This window comes from Ochotona curzoniae, unplaced genomic scaffold (genome assembly GCF_017591425.1).
Source record: "Ochotona curzoniae isolate NIBS_2020 unplaced genomic scaffold, NIBS_Ocur_1.0 contig_2321, whole genome shotgun sequence".
Classification (NCBI taxonomy): domain Eukaryota; kingdom Metazoa; phylum Chordata; class Mammalia; order Lagomorpha; family Ochotonidae; genus Ochotona; species Ochotona curzoniae.
The window spans coordinates 11521655-11544213 of NW_024465421.1; the positions used below are offsets into that span (position 1 = coordinate 11521655).

Consider the following 22559-nt stretch of genomic DNA (forward strand, 5'->3'; position numbering starts at 1 on the left):
GCTTCTTTCAGTCTCCCACATGAGTGCAGGGTCCCTTTGGGTTGTCCTCAACTGCTTTCCCAGACCACAAGCACGGAGCTGGATGGGAAGCACGACCACCAGGATTAGAACCGGTGCCCAAATGGGATCCTGGTGCGTCAAAGGCAAGGACTTAAGCTGCTAGACCACCAAGCTGAGCCCAAGCCACTACAATTTTAAGGATTAAATGAAGTAGAACCAACTGGCACAACTGGCAAGTAATTTCTTTTAATATATATATGTTTTATTATATTTTTGACAATCTTTACATAATTACGATAAAAAGGTTCAAGGACTATAGGAAAGTGGGTAAGACTATTATTTCCATATTGTTTCTTGTATGTGAGGTAAAGGGGGATATTGAGGGAGAAGCCCCACCCAATTTCTCACCCACCCCAGGTCCTGGATGTGGGGCAGGCTCTGAGATACTTGCTCAAGTGGTTTTGATAGTTCACCAGTTATGAATTGCTGTCAATCTCGAACTGGCAAGTAACTTCTTAAAAAGTCTTTGAACCCCAGCTGCAGGCAACTGCCTATGTCGTATCATGTCTAGGCAAGTGTTACACCACTGGGAGAAAAGCAGCTCATAGCTGGCAGGCATCCTGGCCTGGTTAATGCCAAATTTGTGTTAACTACACCAGTGTGCCTGTAGAGTCGCCTATTCTATTTAGCTACTGCATTTGCAAGTGAATGAGAAGGGTCTGAGACCACGTGGTTTAGAGAAGAAAAACCAGAGAAACCTTTGGGGCCAAACCAATACACCTGCCCAGCCTAGGCTACTTGCTTCTACTGCTATGACACTTAGAAGGCCTCGAGGGGCCGAGGGACTCTGGCTGGAGGCTGGTGGAGCAAGGTGGGCCTGGTAACTCCTCCATGTGTTTGGGTCCAGGTGGGTGGGTATGGGGATACAGCCCTAGGTTGGCGTGCTGGCGTAGAGTGCAGGTGGACTGGACGTATGGACTCATCAACATGCTTGAGTCCCGGCTGGGTGTCAGGACGGGTTTCCAGACCGGCATGTGTGCGGGAGGACTTGTTCTAGGATCCTGGGTGGACAGGTCAGCATGCTAGTCCACCAGAAAACCAGACTTCGGAACCCATTTGCTCGCAGGCATGGGGGTTGTGGCTTGCTCAGGGAAGGGGTCTGAGATATATGGGAGGGACTGAGGAGGCAGTACAAACAGGTGAGGAATGGCTTCTGGGGAACTTCCACTGATCAAATCACTGTGCTTGCAGACAAGCAAGGGGAGGGGGCTAAGTGCTTTGGAGAAGGGAAGCTGGAGGAACTTTCTGGGTCAGACCAATGCCCACGTGGAAGACCTGGGCTAGGTGAGTCAGCATCAACCACCACTCACCACCACCACCCACTATAGCACACTTTAGTGTTAGGGTTGGGGGCCTGCCTGGCAGGGCTAGACCACATCACCCACCAGTGAGTGTCAGAACAGGATGAGTAACGTTAGGCTGGGCCATGACACTAACCAGCACACAAGAGAACCAGGTCTAGGGGCAGATTCTGTGGGGTGTATGTGGGCTCACCTCTGTAGACCAGCAATATCTGCTGGTTTACTCAAGAGTTGGGGTGGAGGACAGGCTGAGCTAGGCATGACCATGGAAGTCAGCAATAGTCATGGTTAGCAGAGTTGAGAACAGGCCAGGATGGTTCAGGCTGCAGCACCCATCAGTGCATCAAGGATAGGGTGTGGGGCAGGATGGACCACAACATCTACCAGCACACATGAAAGCTGAGACTGGGGGCAAGGGGGGGGGGGTCAAGCAATGTTGGGTAAGGGCCTAGCACCTGCCAGTACACATGAAATTTGGTCCTTGTGGGGGTACTTGCAGAACTCCCCTGTGGGCCATCACCCCCTCTGGTGAGCATGAGTCAGGGCTGGGTGTTGGTCAGGTGGGGCAACACTGCTGCACTTGTCAGCAGGTATGTGGGTGGGCTCAGAGGCGGGGTGGACTGGGCAGGGCCGGTCAAAGCCTAGCACTGTAGCATGCGCAGGAGCCAGGATGGAGTGTGCAGTATGATGGGCTAGGTTATCACACCTACTGGTTTGCATGAAAGCCAAGAATGGGGCAAACTAGGTAGGGCTAAGCTGCAGCACCCTGCAGTGAGAGCTGGGGCTGGAGGTGGTCTGGCCCAGGCCAGGTTGCAGCATCTAATGGCAAGGGCCAAGATGAGATGGGCTAGGTTGGGCTGGTTTAGAGCAACCACCAGAACACACAAGATCTGTGGCTGAGAGCAGGCCAGGTCAGAGAGCTCTAGGGGCACCTTGGCTGGTTTATGGTTACTACTGGTGCGCGTGAGCTGAAATGGGGCCATGAACTGGGCTGGACCTGACTGCAGTGTTCTTCAGCATGGGTGTGGACTGCGTCTGAGGTGTGCCAGGCAGGGCTGGGTTCCAGCACTGCGGATGCTTACAAGTGCCAGGTGGATGTAGGATGAGTTGGGCTCTCTTGGGGCCTGCCGAACCACACAAAAGCTGAGTCTGTGGGTGGGCCAGGCAGGGCTGGGCTGTAGTACCCAACAGTAGGCGCCAAAAGGAGTATGGGTTGATTCAGCAAGGCCGCTGTACCTGCCAGTACAGGAGGTGGGCCAAGGAGCCATTGGTGTGTGCGATATGTGACTGGGGGGTGACCTGATACAGGAGCTTGGCAAACTCCTCTGTCAGGAAATAATCCCTGCAGCGGAGTACAAAAGCAAAGGCTGGTATTAGCCCAGACCAAGCCAGGTTACAGTACCTGTTGGCATACATGGGGGTCAGGTCTGGGGGATAGTCCCCAATACCCACTGGGGCACAGGACAGTCCAGGCCAGTTCCTAACACCCACTGGGGGACTGTCCAGGCTGGGCAGGTCCATAACACCCACTGGCAGATGAGAACCAGGATGAAGTGCAGAACAGGCTGGTTGGGCCACACCACCAGCCTGTTTACATCAGGACCAGGACTGGGGCCTGGCTGGCATGGGCTAGGCTGCAGCAACCCCACTTCCCTTCCCTTCCCGCCCCGCTCGGCATCAGCTGGAACCGAGGGCAGGTTGGGCAGTTCCAGGCTGTAGCACCCGCGGGGTGGATGCCACGCAGTTAAGTCAGGTGAGATGTAGAGCATTTACTCTCACTCCCCATATTTTAGTGGTTTTTCCCTGTTTACAACAATACCTATTATACCACAGCAACAAAAGAAATCCAAGTTAGAGTAAGTCACACTCACTGGATGGGCTGCATCCCATTTTATCAAATAGTCACACTTACCAGAATCTTGAGAAAAAAATAAGCAAGTCAGAATTCTTCATCTTCCAAGATCCAAACCAGCTTTATTAAAAGCCTAAACTTGCAAATACTGTATTAAGACCCTCCCGGATTTATTCAGCAACATCTCCAATTAATCTTGACATATGTATCTGGCCATCTTTCACCTATGAGATTTATCTTCAACATTAGTTTAGAGGTTTGTATAGTCCGAGTCCAACGTTTTTATTACAGCCTCAAAGGATTTCTTTAAATACGGAAATGGGAGGGGAAAGAGAAAATGACACAACCACTCAAAAGTAACAAACACTTAACATTTGAAAAGTTTACTGAAAACTTTTATTGTAATCAAAAAGTGACATAACGGGGTTGTAATGAATTCAGCAAATCATTCTGCTGATATTTTAGAACTGGTATCAGCTTTTGCCAGGCAATTAAAAAAATTCAAATGTGAAAATTTCACAGTAAACTCCACCTCAACTAATTAATGGTGGTTAAAAATAATAGGCCCTAGCAAAACCTCTCATGTTACATGGTCACAACACACATTTCTGTACAAAAGTTCGTGTTATAAAGCTCTGATGTAAAAATCAAATAATCAAGCAGCAATATTTTAAGTGCAGCACAGGGTCTTCCATGTCATTATTTACAAGGTTTCAATCTCTTTACATTATAACAAAATTTAATACAGATGACTTAGTAATTAAGTCGATTTTTAAAATCTGTCCTTTTACGCAGTGACAGATTTCGCTTTTTGGTCATCCTTCTCTTTCTCCTTCTCCTTCTCTTTGTTTTTCTTGGACTTCTTTTTCTTGTGTTTGTGTTTTTGGCTTTTCTCCAGTTCTGCCTCAGCGCCTGCGTGTTTCTTATGCTTCTTATGTTTTTTGTGTTTCTTGTGCTTCTTCTTCTCTTTCTTTTTCTTCTTCTTCTTGCTGTCCTGACTTTCTGCGGAGCTGGCACTGCTGCTGTGGCTTCTCGTCTGACTCCCAGAAGGGCTCTGACTCCGGCTTGGACTCACGCTGGGGCTGCTCTGGCTCTGGCTCTGGCAGACCCCAGCCTGGCTGACGGCTACTGTGTCCAGGCTCTCTTTTGCTTTCTCCATCATTTTGTCTTTCAGGTCCTTGGAAATGTTTCCAGAAGTTTCCTCCTCTTTCACAGACACATTACTTTCACTGTCACTTTCATTATAGTCTGGTTCAAAAGCAGCCTCATCAGTTTCTCTTGTTAAGTCAGAGGAAAGTCTAGAGGAATGACTTAATGGGGTTTTGGGCTTGACAGCATTCTTGTCAATCTGCCCAGTAATTTGCTCTTTTTCAATCTGCGTGTCTTGTGGATTAAAAAAATAAAGCAATTTATTGCCACTTGACTCTTTGTTTCTTGCTTCTAACAGATGCTTCTCACGATCCTTACAAGGATTTTTGTCCACAGATTTTGTCTCCTCACTTGATCGCTTAGTATCGTAAGTGGCTTTGTGATCGTGAGGTTTTTTGTCTCTCGAGGGACTAGAACTACTTTTTTTAGACTCTCCCGTTCCTTTTTTAGACAAATCTTTTTCCTCCCTTGGCTTACTTCTCTGACCAGATGAGTCTCTGTTCCGGGGAGGAGAGTCTTTTCTCCTTGTCAGCTCGTTCCTCTCGTCTCTCCGTCTGGAGCCTGAATACTCTCTACCGTCAGAGTCGGCTTTTTTGTCCCTGCTGGGAGTGAGGTCTTTATTTGACGAACCACGAATGGAGTCGTGCTTATCTGAAGGTCGAGTCTCTTTGGAAGATTGGGACAGACTTTTAAAACTTCCTTGTTCACTCAACCGGTCCGGATTACTCTCCTTTTCTGGCTGAATGCTGTTCCTCCTCTTTTCAGGGTTCTCCTTCTCTGATACAGAATGATCTCGATCTTTGATTTTCCCTCTTTCACTAGATGCAGATGCAGAAGTTTTCGAACTTTTGACCTCATGACTTAGAATGTCATGGCTAACTTCCTTGGTCAGTTTCTGGACTTTTTCTGATGGCTCAGTGTCCTTCTCAGTATATTTGACCGTGTTTGATGGTTTATTACTAACATTTTTGATGACGCTGGCAGGTTTTGCTACAGTTGATACGGGCTGTGCAGATCTAGCATCTTCTTCTTCAGACTCAAAGTCATCTTTATCCCACTTGGACTGAGGCACCTGGATCATGATGATGACATCCTCTGCAGGGGCCGTGTTGTCATTGTTGTATTCTTCCATAGTTTTAATGACAGTTCGTTTGGTGTCCGTCTTTTCTTCAGACTTACGCACAGGGCTGCCTCCGGTTGAGCTGGTGCTAAAAGAGAATGAGAAATTCTTAGTTACAAAACTATTAATTACAAATTCATAAATTCAAGACATGAACATAAACATGACAAATCTAACTTTTTATAAAAAAAAAAAAAAGTCATTCTGCTCTAATAATTCATAGTGACACATACAGCTATCGTCCTCAAACCGAATCTACAACCTTGTTTTTAAGGGCAACAAGAGAGTAAGCTGGACTATTCCTCATGATCAGCACATTTTTAATTAACATAAAAGGCACGATCGTGAGCTGAAGGAGATCTTCCCCACAAAGTCCATCCGTTCCCGTCTGCCTTCAGTCAAGTACCTGGTATAGTCCACAAGAGTCGACGTGGATCCCTCATTTCCAGTTGCTTTTCGTTTGGCCTTTCCTTTCACCTTTTCCTGTTTAATTTTGCTCGATGTTGACTCCAGTTTTTCAGAGGACTCTTTAGTACTAGACGGATTTTCTGTACTTCCAATTTTTTTCCCAGTCTCTCTGTTGAGCTTGATTTTTTTGGCAGGGGCTGTTGATGAAGCTTTGTCTTTTTCAGGAGTCCTATCCAGTTTTTCACTATCAGACTCCATTTTGCGTTTTGGTGATGGTTTCAGCATCTCTGTTGAAGCTTCTAGTTTAGAGATTTTCACTGAGGACGACTCGAAATCTTTATCTATCCCTTTTTCTTCAGTTTTTCTTTTTCTTTTTTCTCCCTTGCTATCAAGCAGTTTATTTTTCTCACTAGGCTTTTTGGCCTTTTCTTCCTTATTAGTCAGCTTTTCTGATTTGACGTCTTTGGAATAATCCTTCTTCGCCTTCTCCTCTTTGACTGACTTTGTTTCTTGGTGTTCTTTCGCAGGTTTTGAGTGCGCTTTTCTGGGGGTGCCACTGGCCTTGTCGTCCTTCTGAGACGATGAGGAGGATTTAGCGACCTCTGTCTTTGGAGTCTCCTCTTTGGCTTTTTTAGGTGGCGGCTCAGATCGAGGAGATCTTTCCCGTTCTCCATCTAGTTTTTCCTGAGCTCCTTTAGAAGGCTTAGTAACATTTTCCTTTTTAGGTACAGCAGATCCATCATTTTTCCGTTTGGTCTTGTCCCCTTTTGATTTCGGTTTATCTTTTTCTCGCTTCTCTTTCTCAGATACCGATTTAAAAGTGATAGAGTCTGCGTCCATTGGTTCATCTCTAACTGGCGTGGCATCGTCTCTACTTGGGAGAACAAACAATGAGTCTGTTTTATTTTCTTCAACACTTGCAGGTTCTCTTGATTTCCTAGAAGTCTCTAATAACTCTGGGTTCAGAAAGCCTTCACTTTCTTCCCCTTTTCTTCTTTTTCTGTGTTTTTTATGCTTATTTCCTTTACCATCTCCTGCAACGTTGTCACTCTCTTTTTCTTTTGACTTTGTACTATCCTTCTGATTGTGGCTGTCTCTTGTTGAAAGTTTTTCTGGATAGTTGCCACCGATATTCCGACCTCTGTGAGTTTGTCCACTAACATAATCTTCTCTGCGGCCTCTAGTGAAAGGAGAATTCCTGATATTAAGTGGTAAAAACCTCTCTGGAGAAAAGTTCTCTCTATTTGCTGAGGGCCTGGGTTGGGCTCCAGCAGCATAACCTTTATAGTATTTTTCATACCACTCTCTGTATTTTCTCTCCCATTCTCGGTATCGGTCTTTTTCATACTGATCTCTAAAATCAACACTCCTCCCGTAATACGCTTTCATGTCATACGGTGGAGGTATTTCTCTGAATCTATTAAAATATTCACGTTCTGTCTCCCCTGGAGGTACAGTACGCTTACTGGGAGACTGTGCCCTAAATGCCTGAGGAGATCTCGATCGTGAATGGTAGCGTCTATACGGGGGTGACCTTGACCTAGATCGATGATATCCATGAGATCTGGACCGTGAACGGTAATTCCGACTCTTCCCTCTCCCTCTTCTGGGATATGGAGGTGATCGTGAATAAGAACGAGAATGTGAGCGGCTGAATGATCGAGAATAAGAGCGTGAACGTGTTGAACCCGATCTTGACTTAGAGTACGTGTATGAGCTTCTTGAGTACGATGAACCACTATAGGGTGATTTAGACCTAAAAATAAAAACAAAACAAAACCGGTGATAGTTGAGAAGTATATCAAAATAAACCATAGAATCTCAGATTCTAGAATTCTCTCCTCACGGTTTGATTTTTTTTTTTCCATTACATAAAATTTTATCTCAGATGATTTAAGAGGCACAGTGACCTCTATTGGGATGGAATAAAATACACAAATCAGAGCAATCACTTATTACAAAACAAAAGTGAAATCTTAACAATTAGGAGTGGAGTGCATTAATGTACCGTGAGTTATATGAGCCAATTAACATTAAACAAAATGCCAATTAAATTTCACTTCCTATCTAATTATTTAACAGGAGTTTAATTTTTGCCCTACACTGGCCAATAGTCTAACTTTGCCAAAAAAACAAATAAAAAAACAAAACAAAAAGTCAAAAACCAAAAACCATGTTTCAAGCGTTAAGTCTAAAAAATAAGTTTATAAACAAACTTCCAGGGAATTTAAAAAATTCATTTTCTATCAATAAAGCAATTTGTCTGCTATCACTACTTTGTAATTCCACAGGTTAATGTTCCAGCAAGAAGCTGTAGCCTTATGATAAAAGGGTGTCAGAAATGCTTTGAAGACTTTCCCCTATTTCTTATCTTCAGTAAACATCTCCCAGTTATTTCTCACTACACATGACTTCAAGGGACATGGGCAAATTAATCCCCATAACTGCGAGTTCTACACAATAGAATTTACACTGAGACATTATTTCAATAAACAGATATTGGGAAATAAGCTACATCTCCATTTCTATAAGCCTAGACCGAATCAGAAAAATTTCATATCTGCAATGTTGTTATATCCATAGCTAATCCCTGGATATTCAAAGTCCCATTTATAATTCTGTTGTGAAGGCTTGCAAAACACTAACCTGGAAAATGAGCGCCTACGCTCCTTTTGAATCTTTTTGTATTCCATCAATTCCTTAGCAAAATCATTTGTAAACTCATCTAGCTTGGACTTTTTCTTTTCCCTAGTAAAATAAAGTTAAAGAGTGAAAGTTAACAAAAACCATTTAAGAAAACTAACAAGACAAATGTAATTCGATCATGAATGAAATGAATGAAATTGCCATTAGTTTTCCACTTTAAACTACAAATAACTAGAAATCCCTGAGGAAGTGTCTTATATGGCTTTGGTTTAAATTTTAGGTGAATTTTCTTGCACTAACTGGAAACACTGTAAAATGTTTCCAAATATACCTATTTAATGTTATATCAGAAAATGAAAGAAGCGTAGAGTAATTCCAAAATGAAATACTTACTCTTCTTTCAGTCGTCGTTGTTCTCTATAGAATTCTTCCCTGGACAACGGGGGTGCTTGTGTTGTTGGGATGGCATTGGAATGAGCTGTCTGCACTCCTGATGATACCCAAGGTGTTGATAAATTGGCGGGAGCCGGAGGAAACCCTGGCGGAGGGACACTATACCCAGCAGGGGGTGGCTGGCCAGGAGGAAACTGAGGAGAGAACTGTGGAGGAGGAACACCTGGAGGGAGAGGAAGCGTATGGGGTGGAGGTGGATACAGAGGAGGTGGAGGAACAGGTACAAAGACTGGAGTTGCTGGAAGTGATGGGCCTTGGGTCCTCTGGGATCTTTCGCTGTGGTGTCGCCCACGGTTTATACTTCTGGAGAAATAAATTCCAAATTATTATTTTTTTCAGGCTAAAAGTCAGATAAGACAAGTATGTATGTATTTTCTACACACAATTATTTTCAAGCTTACAAACAGCAGAAAAGAAACAGCCAGCATAGAAATAGATACATTCATTTGTACAACTAATTTTATAAACAAAATTTTTAAACAAGATTGACGTATGTTCATAGAACCTTCTCTACATGGGGATACTGATATGTGATTTTCACCTTTTATCTAACTTTAAAAATAAGTAACAGGTTAATGCTACTGTGATCCAGCTCTTAAATGTATTTCAAGATGAACCTTTTAAAGAAAACCTACTTCTTGTAACCTCTTTATTGAGACAGAATTTATACAAGCTTTAACATTTTAATTATCGGTGCTTTCTCTCAAAGGGTTAACTGCATATCATTAAGAAATTGAGTGGGTTTCTGCTGAGTGAAAGGTTCATCTCATTACAGGCAAGTAGTACACAAGCAGAAGTGCTTTAGACTTTAAGTCTTTTCAGAACTAGGAGTTCATAAACATCACTGCTTTCAACATGTGATCAAGCAATATAAAACTTAATTTTTCTAACTTTGGCAATTGTCGATTAAAAAAAAATCAGAAAGTATGGAAGCCACCCTACCCTGGGGGTGATCAGTAACCCAGCTATTAAGATTTATGGCTTGCTTGTGCCTAAAGGGTCATGCCCCTAATAATAATCTCTCTAGAAGAGAGAAGGCAGGAGACGACTAAGACAATTCACTCCAGAGAAACACAAGCACAAGTCTTTCTCACAATTAGGAGTGAGCAGGTTATCTTTCATTTCAAATTGTCATCTTTTATTTTTTCTCCTGTCTGGACGTAATGATTTCTTTGTGCCTCCAAAAGAAAGTGCATCCTTTCTGTCACTCATGTGTTGGTTACTCAGTGGTGCATTTTTTCATAGTGCTGTGATTTGTTGTTGTTGTGGCTATTCTAACTCATACCAGTTGCTGACCTTGTTTCACGGCTTCTCAATTATGGAAATGTATAGTGAGGGAGTACTGGGTTCGATCATATACAGATGTGGGAGTATAATGGAACATGCATCCCTGCTTCCAGACAAAAGATGGATTCCCAATGAAACTGTTGGACACGTGTAGACAATGGGATGCTGGACTGTCGACCTTGTCTGTACCAACAATGTCGGGGTACACTTAAATAAGAGATTGACAGAATTATGATTCCTTATGAAGGACTACACCACTGTAGTAAAATGGGAAAAATCTGCTGGGGGTGGGAGTTTGGGGGGGAAATCCCAGCCTACACAAAATTGTACCACATAATTCAAAATTCAAAATAAAAATGTATTGAAGAAAAAAAAAGCAAGCCAATTTTCAGTATTGATAGGCTAAAAGCAATCATTGGGTAGCTGTAAAAAAGTTGGCTGGAGCCTTAAAAAAAGTCATCATTGAAATACCAAATGTACTTTATTCTTGAGGATAACCGATGAAGGACTCGAGCTAAGCATAAACCAAATGGTTACCCAACCCTTGCCACCTGTGCTTTAATTTCTTTCTGCATGTTGCAGTGTGCCTCATGCCTTCCTACCTGTAGCAGCTTCTCTCTCCCCTTCTAATTTGCTGTGGTGGAGAAACCAGATATCCAAGCTTGTTGGAACTGTGCAGGAAGAAAAAGGTCAAAAGGCTTGAGCATTTTATCATGAACATTAATATACAAACTTTAGTGAGTAGATGCTAAGCATTTACTTAAAACTTTTTCTTCTTTTTGACTGCTAACTTAGTAACAATAATTAAACCTCAATATTTTTTGTGATATTTAAATTAGTACTCCATAAAAAAAGAGACCCTTCATCTGCAAAGTTCTATGCAGGAACTTTACACGTTAAGGTGGCAGCATCATTCCGATCCTACAACAAAACAAATGGAAGCTGTAGTAAAGCCATGAGCTCAGTCTTGACTAGTCAACAGAAGTGGGATGGAAGCCCAGTTTACTCATCTCCAAATCCCATGTTCTTCCTACTGCTAAATTCTGCTGTCCTTCATTTAACATACATCCCAAACAAAGTTCTTTGTATTTTATGGCAGAAAAATGACATCCAATAGATTATAATATACAATAAAATTTTATTAGCAACTCACACACTACTCAAAATAGGAAAAATGTGTTTTGCAAACTTTACTCTTAATATGTACTATTTACTGAAATGAAATTTCAGTCATGTGAAGGAAAATACAACATACCATAGGTAAAATAAGTTTTTAAGTCATTTTTATTAATTTACTTCCTGCCAAGATTGCCATTATTATTCACAAAAATAAAAGAATTTGTGATTTTCTGTTTTAGTATTCTGACCTTTAAACAACATGGGTTTTGAACTGTGTGGTTTTTTTCTTTAAAGACTTCTTTAAAGACTTAAGACCATTTGAAAACCTCCTAGAGGTGAACCATGCCAAAAACATACTGAAAACATATGAAAAATGTATGTCACAAGTGTATAAATTATTTAGGTGATAGTTTTTTAAATTTTCTGCCATTAGACAAATTATAAAATATGCTATTGCAGCAAGCTCTAGAATCTGCTCAACATGCACGTGATGGAATCATTTTTATCTGAGCAGCTAGTTACTCACTCTAGTACTTTGTGTATCAAAGTATAAAGTGATCATTTGTGGTTCTCACGTATTTCTTGAGACCATATAGTGCATATAAAATGCAAAATATGTGTTAAGCAGTTGTTTGCTTTATCAAAAAGGCTTCCAGTCAATATCAGGATAGTAGGGAAACTTGTGGAAAAATCAAGTTATATGTGGTTTTTCAACCGTGGAGAGCGATGCTCCTATTCTGCAGGTTGTTCAAGGGCCAACTGTGCACTCGCTGTTCTTAGAAAGCAATTCTTCACAACAGCTTGAGTTTGTAAAATGTTACACAAAATTGTATTCCTCTGGCAAAATTTTGCAATGAACACAGTGTGGCAACACCTTGCCTAGTTTGTCTTAGGATCTGGTTTCAAGAGCAGCTGTCTTTTAAGGATGTGTAAAACACACTTACTGTTCCCATCCTGGCCGACCAGCACCTGGACGCGCAGCATTTATTCTCACTGGGCCTTTGAAACAAACAAACAAAAGCAATAAATACAAAATCGCATGTTAAATAAAGCTAAATGAAAAAAGAAAAAGAATTATTTTTTAAAGTTCCAGACCAAAATGTTTTTACTCACCAGTTGTGGGGATCAACTGCCCATGTAGTAATGACTGTCCAAGCAAAGATGGAGCTCCAAGTACAGGTACCTGGTACCCCTTTAGGAAGAAACAAAAATAAAGAGAAAGTTTAAAATGTGGAATAAACAGATTTAAGAATCAAGCAAACAAAAAATATTATATGAAAAAAACCCCACATTTTAAAAAAGCCAATAAAATCTACCTTCTCTTCCATAAGAGCAGAAATTGCAATTGAGGATGTTCCCTTTGAGTGCTCTGATGCCAGGGCTGCAGCTGGCAACATCTTATTATCAGAATCCCTAGAAAAGAATGCAATTTATAGCACATTTAAAAACTCTCAGATAGGAAGGATTAAGAATTTATTACTAATTTTTTATCCAGTATCACCCACATAAAGATGATTTAAGTCAAAGATATGAAAATTTCTGGGAAATTATCAGAGAATTTGAACTTCAGGAGTTTTATTATATATTTAGGCAAAGTAAATTGGAGGCAGTACTACAATAAGGTAGGACACAAACTGGTTTCAAAAGTAGTGAAACTTCAGTAAAAGAAGAAAATAAAAATGTGGACTTATATGAAGAAAATAAGAGATTTAGGAGTCAAGTGAAGAGGTAATTCTGAGGCAAGCCACTGAACTCCGAGCCTTATTCCCCATTAACCACACAAAAGGCTAACGGATCAGAGGCCTCACCCTGTAGACTGTGCTTTGGCATACTCAAAGCAGGCCCCTGACACCTCCTTTTTAAAAAGTTACACATTTCTAAAAAGAACATGTGAATGCTTCGGCGGCACGTACACTAAGACTGGATGATCAGAGAAGACTGGCACAGCCTCTGTGCGAAGATGACATGCAAATTCATGAAGCATTCCACATTAAAGGGTCAAAGACCTTTACTTCAGGATTTTAATGTCACGATTCTATATCCAAACAACAATAATGATTTCTGATCTCCTTAAATCAACGTTTTGTCCCTTTGTCTTGACCCGATTCAAACTGTCCTGAGTTCTGCTTAACTGTACCACTTTCTTCTAAGACTATGATATTAAGAAGCGACTGCCTGCAAACTGCAGAAATGTTATGACTTAACACTTAACAGGTGTTGTAGGCAACTTCTGTAGTGTACAGTCTTGCCAAATGAATCATATTTATTTGCCTCTCCCTTCAACCTGGCTAAATATAGTTTCTTCTAAGTCAGCCCAACTTATTGAGCACAGTAGCCCAATCAACAAAATGTTAAAAAGCATAAAACAAACTGCATGATGACCTCATTTTTTTTCTCCTAAAAATGAGAAATACACAAGACTCACCGAAAAGGTCCATCTGCTTTTTCTGAATGGACAGATATAGACACGGTTGCAGTTATATCAGGTACAGGAGCTGGGCCGGAGGATGGATTTCCAGGCCCCGGAGGGGCCAAGGAGGACTGGTTGGAAGACAATGACATAGAGGCGGCTGGATGAGCTGATGAAGATGTGACTGGGAGCATGAGAGGGTCTTGCTGTCTCGATAGGGGAGATCTCATCAGAGGCTGCAGGCTGCGCTGGAGCAGTGGTCTTGGAGGTGGTATTGGCGGAGGTGCTGGAGGTAACTGTTTCCGTAGCCTCTTTGTATAACCGGTTTCATTTTTGAAGTTATTAACAGCCTAAAGATACAAAACATTAAGAATAAGAATTCACAAAAATGCAATATGTCATTAAAATAGTATAGTTAAAAATTAAATTTTGTTCATAAAAGGAATGCAAAGATAGCTACCTGTCGTAAAAATTTATTGGCAATTAACGCATCAGGAGAGACATCATTTTGATGACATGTTGGACATGTGTGTTCTTCTGATTCCAAAAGTGCTGTTCTTATACCTATGTATGATAAAATTTAAATATTAATAAAGCATAATAGGAACTCAGTGTTTATAGAATGAGTTTTTAACAAAAACGGCCTACAACTTGGTTCAGTCATATCACTTCTTGCCAAGCAAGAGAGCATTAACTTCTCAGGCTAAGAAATTTAGGTAAAAGATTGCCTGACAATACTCCTCTGCTGACTTTTCTCCAGGACCTATGCTGTATTAAAGAGGGGAAAAAATCAGAAAGAAAAGATAGTCTAGATAAAATGGTAAAAAAATGTACACGGTTTGCTTAGGGTTTTTAAAAAAGCCTCAGGGGCAGGTGTTCGTTCCAGATATCTCTTGGCATCCATATTCTAGTGCCTGGGTCCCTGTCCCGGCTCCACTTTCGATCCTGCTTCTTGCTAATGTGCACCCTCGGAGGCAGCGGGTTATGGCTCAAGTACTTGGTATGGAATCATGCTCCCATCTGGCCCAGCTACAGCTGCTGCAGACATTTGAGGTAGTGAACTAACAAATGGGAAATCCGCCTGTCTCTATTTTAAGTAAATGAAAATTAAAAAAAATTTTAAAGCCTCTTTAATAGGCATTTAAAAAAATAAGAACTGGGGCCAGCACCATGGGCATAGCCAGTTAAGCCACCACCTGTAACCAGCCTCCCATACAAGGCTGCTCAGTTTCAGATCCAACTCTCTGCTAACATGTCAGGAAAAGCATCAAAAGATGGCTTAAGTGTTGGGCACCTGCTACCAGAGTAAGAAACCTGGATCAAGTACTAGGCTTCTGGCAGGCACAGTTTTGGCAACTGTGGCCATTTGGGGAGTAAACGAGAGATTAAAGTTTTCTCTTCCCCACTATACAACTCTGCTTTTTAAAAAAACTAAGAACTATTCAGGCAAAGAAATGAGACACCTACTACAGGACAGCAGGCAGAGAAGAAACACTAAATTACAGATTCACTGATGAATAGTAAGTGGTTTGTTGAATCCAGGAAACTGAAAGGAGTCTTCATGGACATCTTTTTGACCTTGGTCTTCAACTGAAGAGCCCCTGTCCCACCCCTAAAGATTTACATTTGAAACTATCAATAGAAATTAAAAAAACAAAAACAAACAAACAAACAAAAACAAAACCGGAGTGGCACCCAGCAGTGAAATTTTCAAAAAACACTTTATCCAAGAAGAAGCAAACTTAAGATATGCCACAGTGAAACATACACACACAGTACTAATGAAAGTAGTTTAAAAAGGCACAACACCAAATGGTAATGTTTGGCAGTCTGTTTGCAGAAGGCAGATCATAATTATATGCAGGAATTTTAGAATAAGCCAGAATTCACAATCTTAGGTTGGCATTTAGGAATCATCTAAAAATATTTCCAAAACCACTGAAGGCATAAAAGGTTTAAGAATTTTGTAAACTGTGTGAAGCAAAAGCATATTATAATCACCCAGGTTGAAGGTAGAAAAAGTGTTCAATTCCAATGTTTAAAAAGACAGAGGCTAGTATTTAGAAAACACATAACAACAAATCAGTTCCTACTAAACGCTCACTTACTATCAACGCTTCAAATTTCATTATTAAAATAGATGTTAGTCAGAGCCTCTAAATAAACACAAATATGTTAAAATGCACATTTCTGGTGGTTTGGTGGTTCAGCGTTTCTTACATTCATCACAGTAACTGTTTCCACAGCAGGGAATGACAACGGCATCAGTCATAATGTCTTTGCAGATGAGACACAACAATTCATCTGGGATGGGGTCATCTTCCTCTGATGAAGAAGACGGCTCCTCTGGTAAAAACGGTGGCTTTTCCTTCTTCCCGATGGCATACGCCTCTCTGGAAGAGAAGGGGTGAGGGCTTTAGCACTGGGAGGCAGGCACCGTGTTCACGCTGCATGATCCCCTACAACCCTGCAGGGACACACTTGTTTAGAGAAGCTTAACAATTTCCAAAATGAGAGAAGATATGTACACCTCCAAAACAAAGAGACATAAAACAAAGCCATAAACAAGTACACAATTTAACAGAAATACTATAAAAGCAACTAAATGGATCTTCAAATATACAGCTTTAAGAAAGGCCGTAAGCAAAGCAACTGTGCCAGAGACAGGATCTGAACTTAAACAGCCTAACCTTCCTCATGCTTCATGGGAAAACAACAGCCCGCCCCATTTCCATATTCCACTAGTCTCCAAACCCTGGGATAGGTATTAGAACGAATGCCACAAGATGGGAAGTAGTGTAAATACTGCCATTATAAAGTCAAGGGGACATTCAAGGACATTCAAGGACATTATGCTGTCACCATATAAACAAACTGGAATGAGACTTCAAAACTAATGATCTAACTATAATTTCAATTTTTTTTTAAAGAAAAAGAGATTAATCTACTACTGCTAAGGTATTATGAGTTTATTGGTCAGAATGGGTTACAAAAATATGAAGTAACATCTCACTAGACATTCTGAGTGCAGCTTTTATCAAAGTGCATTTTGTAGAAGTGCTGGTTATTAAATATACAAAGATAAAAAAGCTAGTCTCAGACTTGTCACCGCTGTTTTCATACTCCCATCTCTGTGATCAAACTGGTAAACAGGAATTCAAGAGAAATTCTTTCTATTTCATTTAGACACAGTGTGAAGAATCTCAGCTATACAGAGTAGGGTACCTTAGGTGTGTCATTTGTGTTGCAGGTGCTCCATAGACATCACCACGATTCCAGAAATAAGTATCAATTTGCTTATGCCCCATTGTTCCCAATTTGTGAAAGAGGAGTCTCCCACTGCCCAAAAGAGAGAAAAGGAAAAAAAAAAAAAGACAAAACAAAAAGGAGAGAAAAGAGGATAGAAAAAGAACAGAAGAGTCTGAGTTGCTTATCAGTGGTGTTAGTGGAGAGGGTGAAAGCTTCATTTAAAATCTGTGCTCCATCTTTCCCCAGTATCTGTCTGAGGTGTGGCTGAGACCAACAGGCTTCTGTATTGTATTCAGCCCTCACAAGCAAGGTAACTCATTATTCATCAGGGTTCGCAAGGGCTATCCATCTCCCCCAAATGTCTATACTTTAACAACTTTTACATAAAATGGTCTGCTCTTAGACTGTAAGACTCAATAATTTCAAAGTGAAGTTGCCTGGAAAACATCTGTGAAATGTCTGAATTACAAACAGCATAACAACCAGACTGCTGTAAGATGAAGCACAAAACACAGGATGATAACTAATAGAAAATAGATGATGGTGAAGTTGAGGGAGTGAGTAGAGTTGGAAGTACTGGGAAACACTACTTCTCATCTGTGATCTAAAGTACACAGGCAAAACAATATATCAATTTGGTATCATTACATGGAATAACCATTTTCATCATTCCCATCTACTCACTACCTTCCAGCAGTATTTTAACATGAAGCTGAAGTAGGCTGTCCATCCACATAGTCTTTTTGGGGATGGGGAGAGTCACTGAGATGGACCTTTATTCCCTACTTTGATCTTTCTCCAAGAGTGTACTCAAACATTCCTTAAAATACATAACGTTGTGAAAAACTTCACAAAAATAGAATCTTTTCAAATCACCTCTAAGTCAGAAATAAAGGACAGAGTTTTCAGAATCTTTTAAAACACTTTGACAGAAGGTTCTCACACATTACGAAGTCAGAAAACCCTAGTCCAAAGACACAATGCTACGTTACAGCTTATGTGAGCTCACAACTGCTAAAGGCAATTAAGAGTAAATACATTAATAAGAGCAGGTAAAATTGGGGAAGTTCCTAAGTTGAATCATGCCACTGGATTTTCATGCCTACCCCTTTCATTAAGAACTTACTTTTAAAATCAGAAAGCACGTTAAGTAAGTATTAAGGTATTATATAGAGCCATATCTGATCTAAGGCTTTAATAAACAAATCCTACGTTAGAATCTAAAGATCCACACAGTATACCCAAACTTCTGGATTTCTCGATATTTCATCTGAATGGTATTTAAATTTGCCTAGTACCTTAAGAATTTCTAAAAATGTTTTTAAAAATGATTGCTTTGTTCATCTATAAAATACAAAAAACATGTATAATAATTATATGGAAACATACATGTGAATGAGGAAGAAAGGGTACAACAGAAAAAAAGAAACAAATTAGAAGACTACAGAGAAGTGGCATTCACTGATGACAGACCCCCAAATCACCCTACATTTGTTTTAATGGAGCAGACTGCAGCCTCATTCCTGACACAGAAATCCAGCATGTGGAGACTCAGAGTTGACATCAAAGTTCTCAAGCAAATTCAGATCGCCAAGTTATAAACCCAGGATTAAAATACTGGACTACGGGGACTAAGTGCCATCTTCTCGGATGATCTCATTTGCATACTTACGCATCTATAGTTGGTATTGCGTATTTTCCAGTGTTGGTAAGCATTGCACCTTTCATGTTAGGATCTTTTACTTCCATCATAAAACTTCTGGGAATTCCAGTGCTCTTTTTAATCCTAGGACCAGATTCAAAGTTCTTGTCCTATTTGGAAGAGAGAACAAAGAAAGGAAATAAAACAAACAAAACAAAACAACAAAAAACCACAGAAACAAAGTTACCTTTCATACAGGTTAACATTATGCAGTGATGTTTCATAAAAAACAGCACTTCATAATCTCCACAGAAAATGAAACTGAAGTTTAATATTAACATCCATCTATATTTTCTCTGTATTTCCCACGAATGCCTTGAGGACAACTCATTTAACTCTTCACAGTCCTGCGACCTGAGTACTGTCACTGCTTCCACTTTAAAGCATCAAAAACTGGCTTAGAGACCAAGTCACCTGCCCATGTCCACACAGCTGCTGAACTGAAAAAGCCAGACAGGAAGCCTGGCAAATATGGCACTAGTGATCATCCTCATTTGTTGTTCAAATAAAGGCAACACTGGGAACAATGTTTTGGTGCAAGAGGTTAAGCTACTGCCTGGGATACCACCATCCTATAAGGGAGCCAGGTCAAGCCCCACCTATTCTCCTTCTGAACCAGCTCCAGCTAATAATGCACCTGGGAAAGCAGTGGAAGATGCCCCAGTCTTGTACCCCTAAATTAACATGAGATACCCATATGGAATTCCGGGCTGCTGGCTTTGGCCTGATCAGCCATGGCTATTGCAGCTATTTGGGGAGTGATCTATCAGACAGAATATTGCTCTCTGTAAGCTTTTCAAATAAATATACTTTTAAAAACACTCTATTAAAATAGGCTGTACACATAGTTTCTATTTTGGACTTACCCCATTTGTTGGACAATTCTTAATGTAATGGCCGGGTTTACCACAACGGAAACAAGTATAAGAAGGAGGCGGTGGGCCTAAAGGCTTCTTCATGTAACTGAAAGGGAAAAAAAATCTCTTGTATACAAGGACAGAAAAATAATGTTGTTGACTAGGGGAGAAAAGCCCACCCCAAAACTTCCTCCTTTTAGCATAAAAACACTTAGAAACTTACTTAATTGGGTCGTATTCATGGCCAGATTGCGACATCATGGCTTTAATTTTATCTTCTTCAGATGCATTGGCTTCAGCCAGATTGGCAGTCTGTTTAACAGGTAATTATTTGACACACACATTAGAAACACATTAAAGACCAAGCAGCCAGAGACAACATACCACTCCCTGTGAAGAGCAGTATCTAACTAACCTGGCATGACCAAGCAGACATGTGGAAACCTAGGTCATTCAGTTAAGTCTGTGCCAGCACTCCAGCCTTAGCCCTGTTCGTACCTTACATTAGCTCTGCATACTACTCATCTAAGAGTAACAAGACAAACAAAAGCCCTAAAATTAAGTGAAAGAGAAGACACTTGATGGTCTTAACCTTAAAAATGTTTCAAGTGTCACATGATGAATACTACTTGGAAGAAAGAAGAGCAGAATGACTGAATATACTACATAGCAGATGTGAGAAGTCAGAAAAGGGTAGTCAGGTAGTAGTTTCAGCTTTAAATTAGGTGCAAAGAATGTTCATGAGCATCCATAATTTTAAATTCTCCAAGATGCTAAATACAATGGTCTAGATATAAGCGGGGTTTAAGGGAGTGAATTCTAACTTGACTTTTCAAGCATCTAGCACATGGATCAGCCATTCATTGAGTTTTCTCTTTACATTCATTCACAAAACAAGCAACCAGTTTTAACGCTTTATTGTAATTTTATATACAAAAAAATGCTTAACATTAACATAGCTTAGAACAACAGCAACAGTTACAGAAAAATAGGTTACAGATGTTTAACTAATTTGTTTGAACCCAAACATTATTTTACAAATGGGGAAAAAAATTTTCCAAAAGTCCCCAACTCTTCCCTGCTAAGCAACAATGGTAAGAACTGACTAAAACTCAAACACGGTTCTTTAGAGTACATAATAAAAACAATATAAACTGCTCAAGGTCTTCATTCTATGCTAAAGCACTTTGCATCAGATAATTATAAAATAGAATAATTTTAGAATCAATTTTAACGTTTCATTTTTCCCAGGACAGGAGCTTAAAAAACAATTATTTTATTTGAACATGTTTTGGGGATCAGATTCCAGGGAAGAGGACACAGCCTGCAACACACCGAGGAGACAGGGATAGTACTAATGGAAAATTCACCTTTTTGTTCATCTTGGTTACTGAATTTAGGTTCACATTTCCAGTAGTAGGCAGAACTTTAAAAATCTGTGTTAATTTCCTTCTTGGTCCCCAAAATTCTATCAAGTAACCTATTACTAGTGCTTTCCCAAACAAATGATACACACTGTTCAGCAGAAAATGCAAGCAACTGTACTGAAAGCATGGAGTTAATAACGTGCCCCTCTGCCAAGCACACACATGGATATATTCCTGCCAGCCGCCTTAGATACTTCCACCATTCATGCAGTCTGCATTCAAACAAACTAGTCTATGTAAAACTTTGTTAAGGCAGACAGAACTATAAGCCTTTAGCATAAACAACTGTCACTTTTAAAATACAGGCCTTTGCTGGGCACAATTTAAATATTAAAAATAGAAACAAAAAAACCCATAAAACAAGAAAAACACCTTATCCATGCAAAGAAAATCTTCTGTTTTGGCTCCTTAAATCAAAGTCCATGTAAGTAAGAGCCAAAACCACAAAATTCCTCCAGAACTGTTATCGTCTAATGTGCAACTCAACCAAAATGTATAAGGGAAAAAAATCATGAGGTGTAGCTTCATGTGCTACTTGTCTTGAAGATGAGTAACAACACTGCAACTCCAGGCTAAGCTGACCAAGTACCCCCTTCTTCTCCAAATAGTCAACTACTCTTCACAGGACAGTAATATGTATAATTCTTAAAATAAAACAAAAAAATCCACCCCAGCCCAGTCTAACAAACTGCTCCACATTAAAAAAAAAAAAAAAAATTAGAGAAAGACATTTCCAAGAATACATATACATACGTATATATACCTTTGTAAGCTGGGCCAGTGTAATAGAAGCAGAGGAGTCATCAATCTGTTCACAAAAAATTAAACATACATTCAAGTTCCACACCGAAACCAGGGGAAAGTGATCATTTAGCTCCTAATGTTCAAATACTGGGCATTTTCTTAGTTTTTAAAGAATGCTATTTTCTTTCAAGTCTTCAAATGTAGCTCAACTCTCTTCATCCATCATTTTCACTGAATCTATCTCACACTATTGTAACGGCTATCAGTTGGGGGAATGGTCAAGTATAATGGAAAAAGAGGGTTCCAAGCAAAGGTTATCATTCAGACAATCCATATGCAAGAGTCCTGTGTCTCTCAATGGTCTCTAAATTTGATAATGCTCATGACAGTGTACACTGGAAGCAAGAATAAGCATTTTTCTAATTTTCCCTGTGCTGTAAAAATAAGCAGTTATTTCATGGCTCAGATAATTGTTTTCCTAAATAACAGCTCTTACATCATTGCTACTTTTTTTTTTGAGCGTGGACTGCATCTCAAAAACATTTGCTTATTCTCCCATACAAAGATTAGCAGCAACTTTTTTTTTTGCCAAAGCAACCACAGCTTTATCTGGGAAAGGTATTCAGCAAAAGCAAGCAAATGTAAAAATAAAGGAATAGCAAAGGGGAGAGAGTAAACAGCTGGCAGTGTGTGACGATGGATCCCACCGAGAAGGCAAAGTTAACCAGACTGAGTATATGTGAACGACATAAGAGGGTTTTTAGAAAGTAAAAAT

General features: G+C 40.2%; 1 protein-coding gene across 3 annotated transcripts in view; it reads right to left on the minus strand.

The window, feature by feature from the left end:
* Nucleotides 1-3315: 3315 nt before the first annotated feature.
* Nucleotides 3316-22559, minus strand: part of RBBP6 (RB binding protein 6, ubiquitin ligase) — a 33710-nt gene continuing 14466 nt past the window's right edge. For 2 of the 3 annotated variants that reach the window (XM_040973190.1, XM_040973188.1), the window contains 15 exons: nucleotides 21804-21848; nucleotides 19837-19925; nucleotides 19623-19719; nucleotides 18727-18866; nucleotides 16026-16198; nucleotides 14266-14369; nucleotides 13821-14155; nucleotides 12712-12808; nucleotides 12509-12587; nucleotides 12340-12394; nucleotides 10879-10947; nucleotides 8930-9292; nucleotides 8537-8638; nucleotides 5889-7646; nucleotides 3316-5570 (listed from right to left, as the gene is read on the minus strand). In XM_040973190.1, coding sequence (XP_040829124.1) covers nucleotides 4001-5570; nucleotides 5889-7646; nucleotides 8537-8638; nucleotides 8930-9292; nucleotides 10879-10947; nucleotides 12340-12394; nucleotides 12509-12587; nucleotides 12712-12808; nucleotides 13821-14155; nucleotides 14266-14369; nucleotides 16026-16198; nucleotides 18727-18866; nucleotides 19623-19719; nucleotides 19837-19925; nucleotides 21804-21848 — 5076 coding nt within the window. In that variant the 3' untranslated portion in view covers nucleotides 3316-4000. The remainder of the gene's footprint in view (nucleotides 5571-5888; nucleotides 7647-8536; nucleotides 8639-8929; nucleotides 9293-10878; nucleotides 10948-12339; nucleotides 12395-12508; nucleotides 12588-12711; nucleotides 12809-13820; nucleotides 14156-14265; nucleotides 14370-16025; nucleotides 16199-18726; nucleotides 18867-19622; nucleotides 19720-19836; nucleotides 19926-21803; nucleotides 21849-22559) is intronic. The other variant, XM_040973191.1, reaches the window with a different exon arrangement.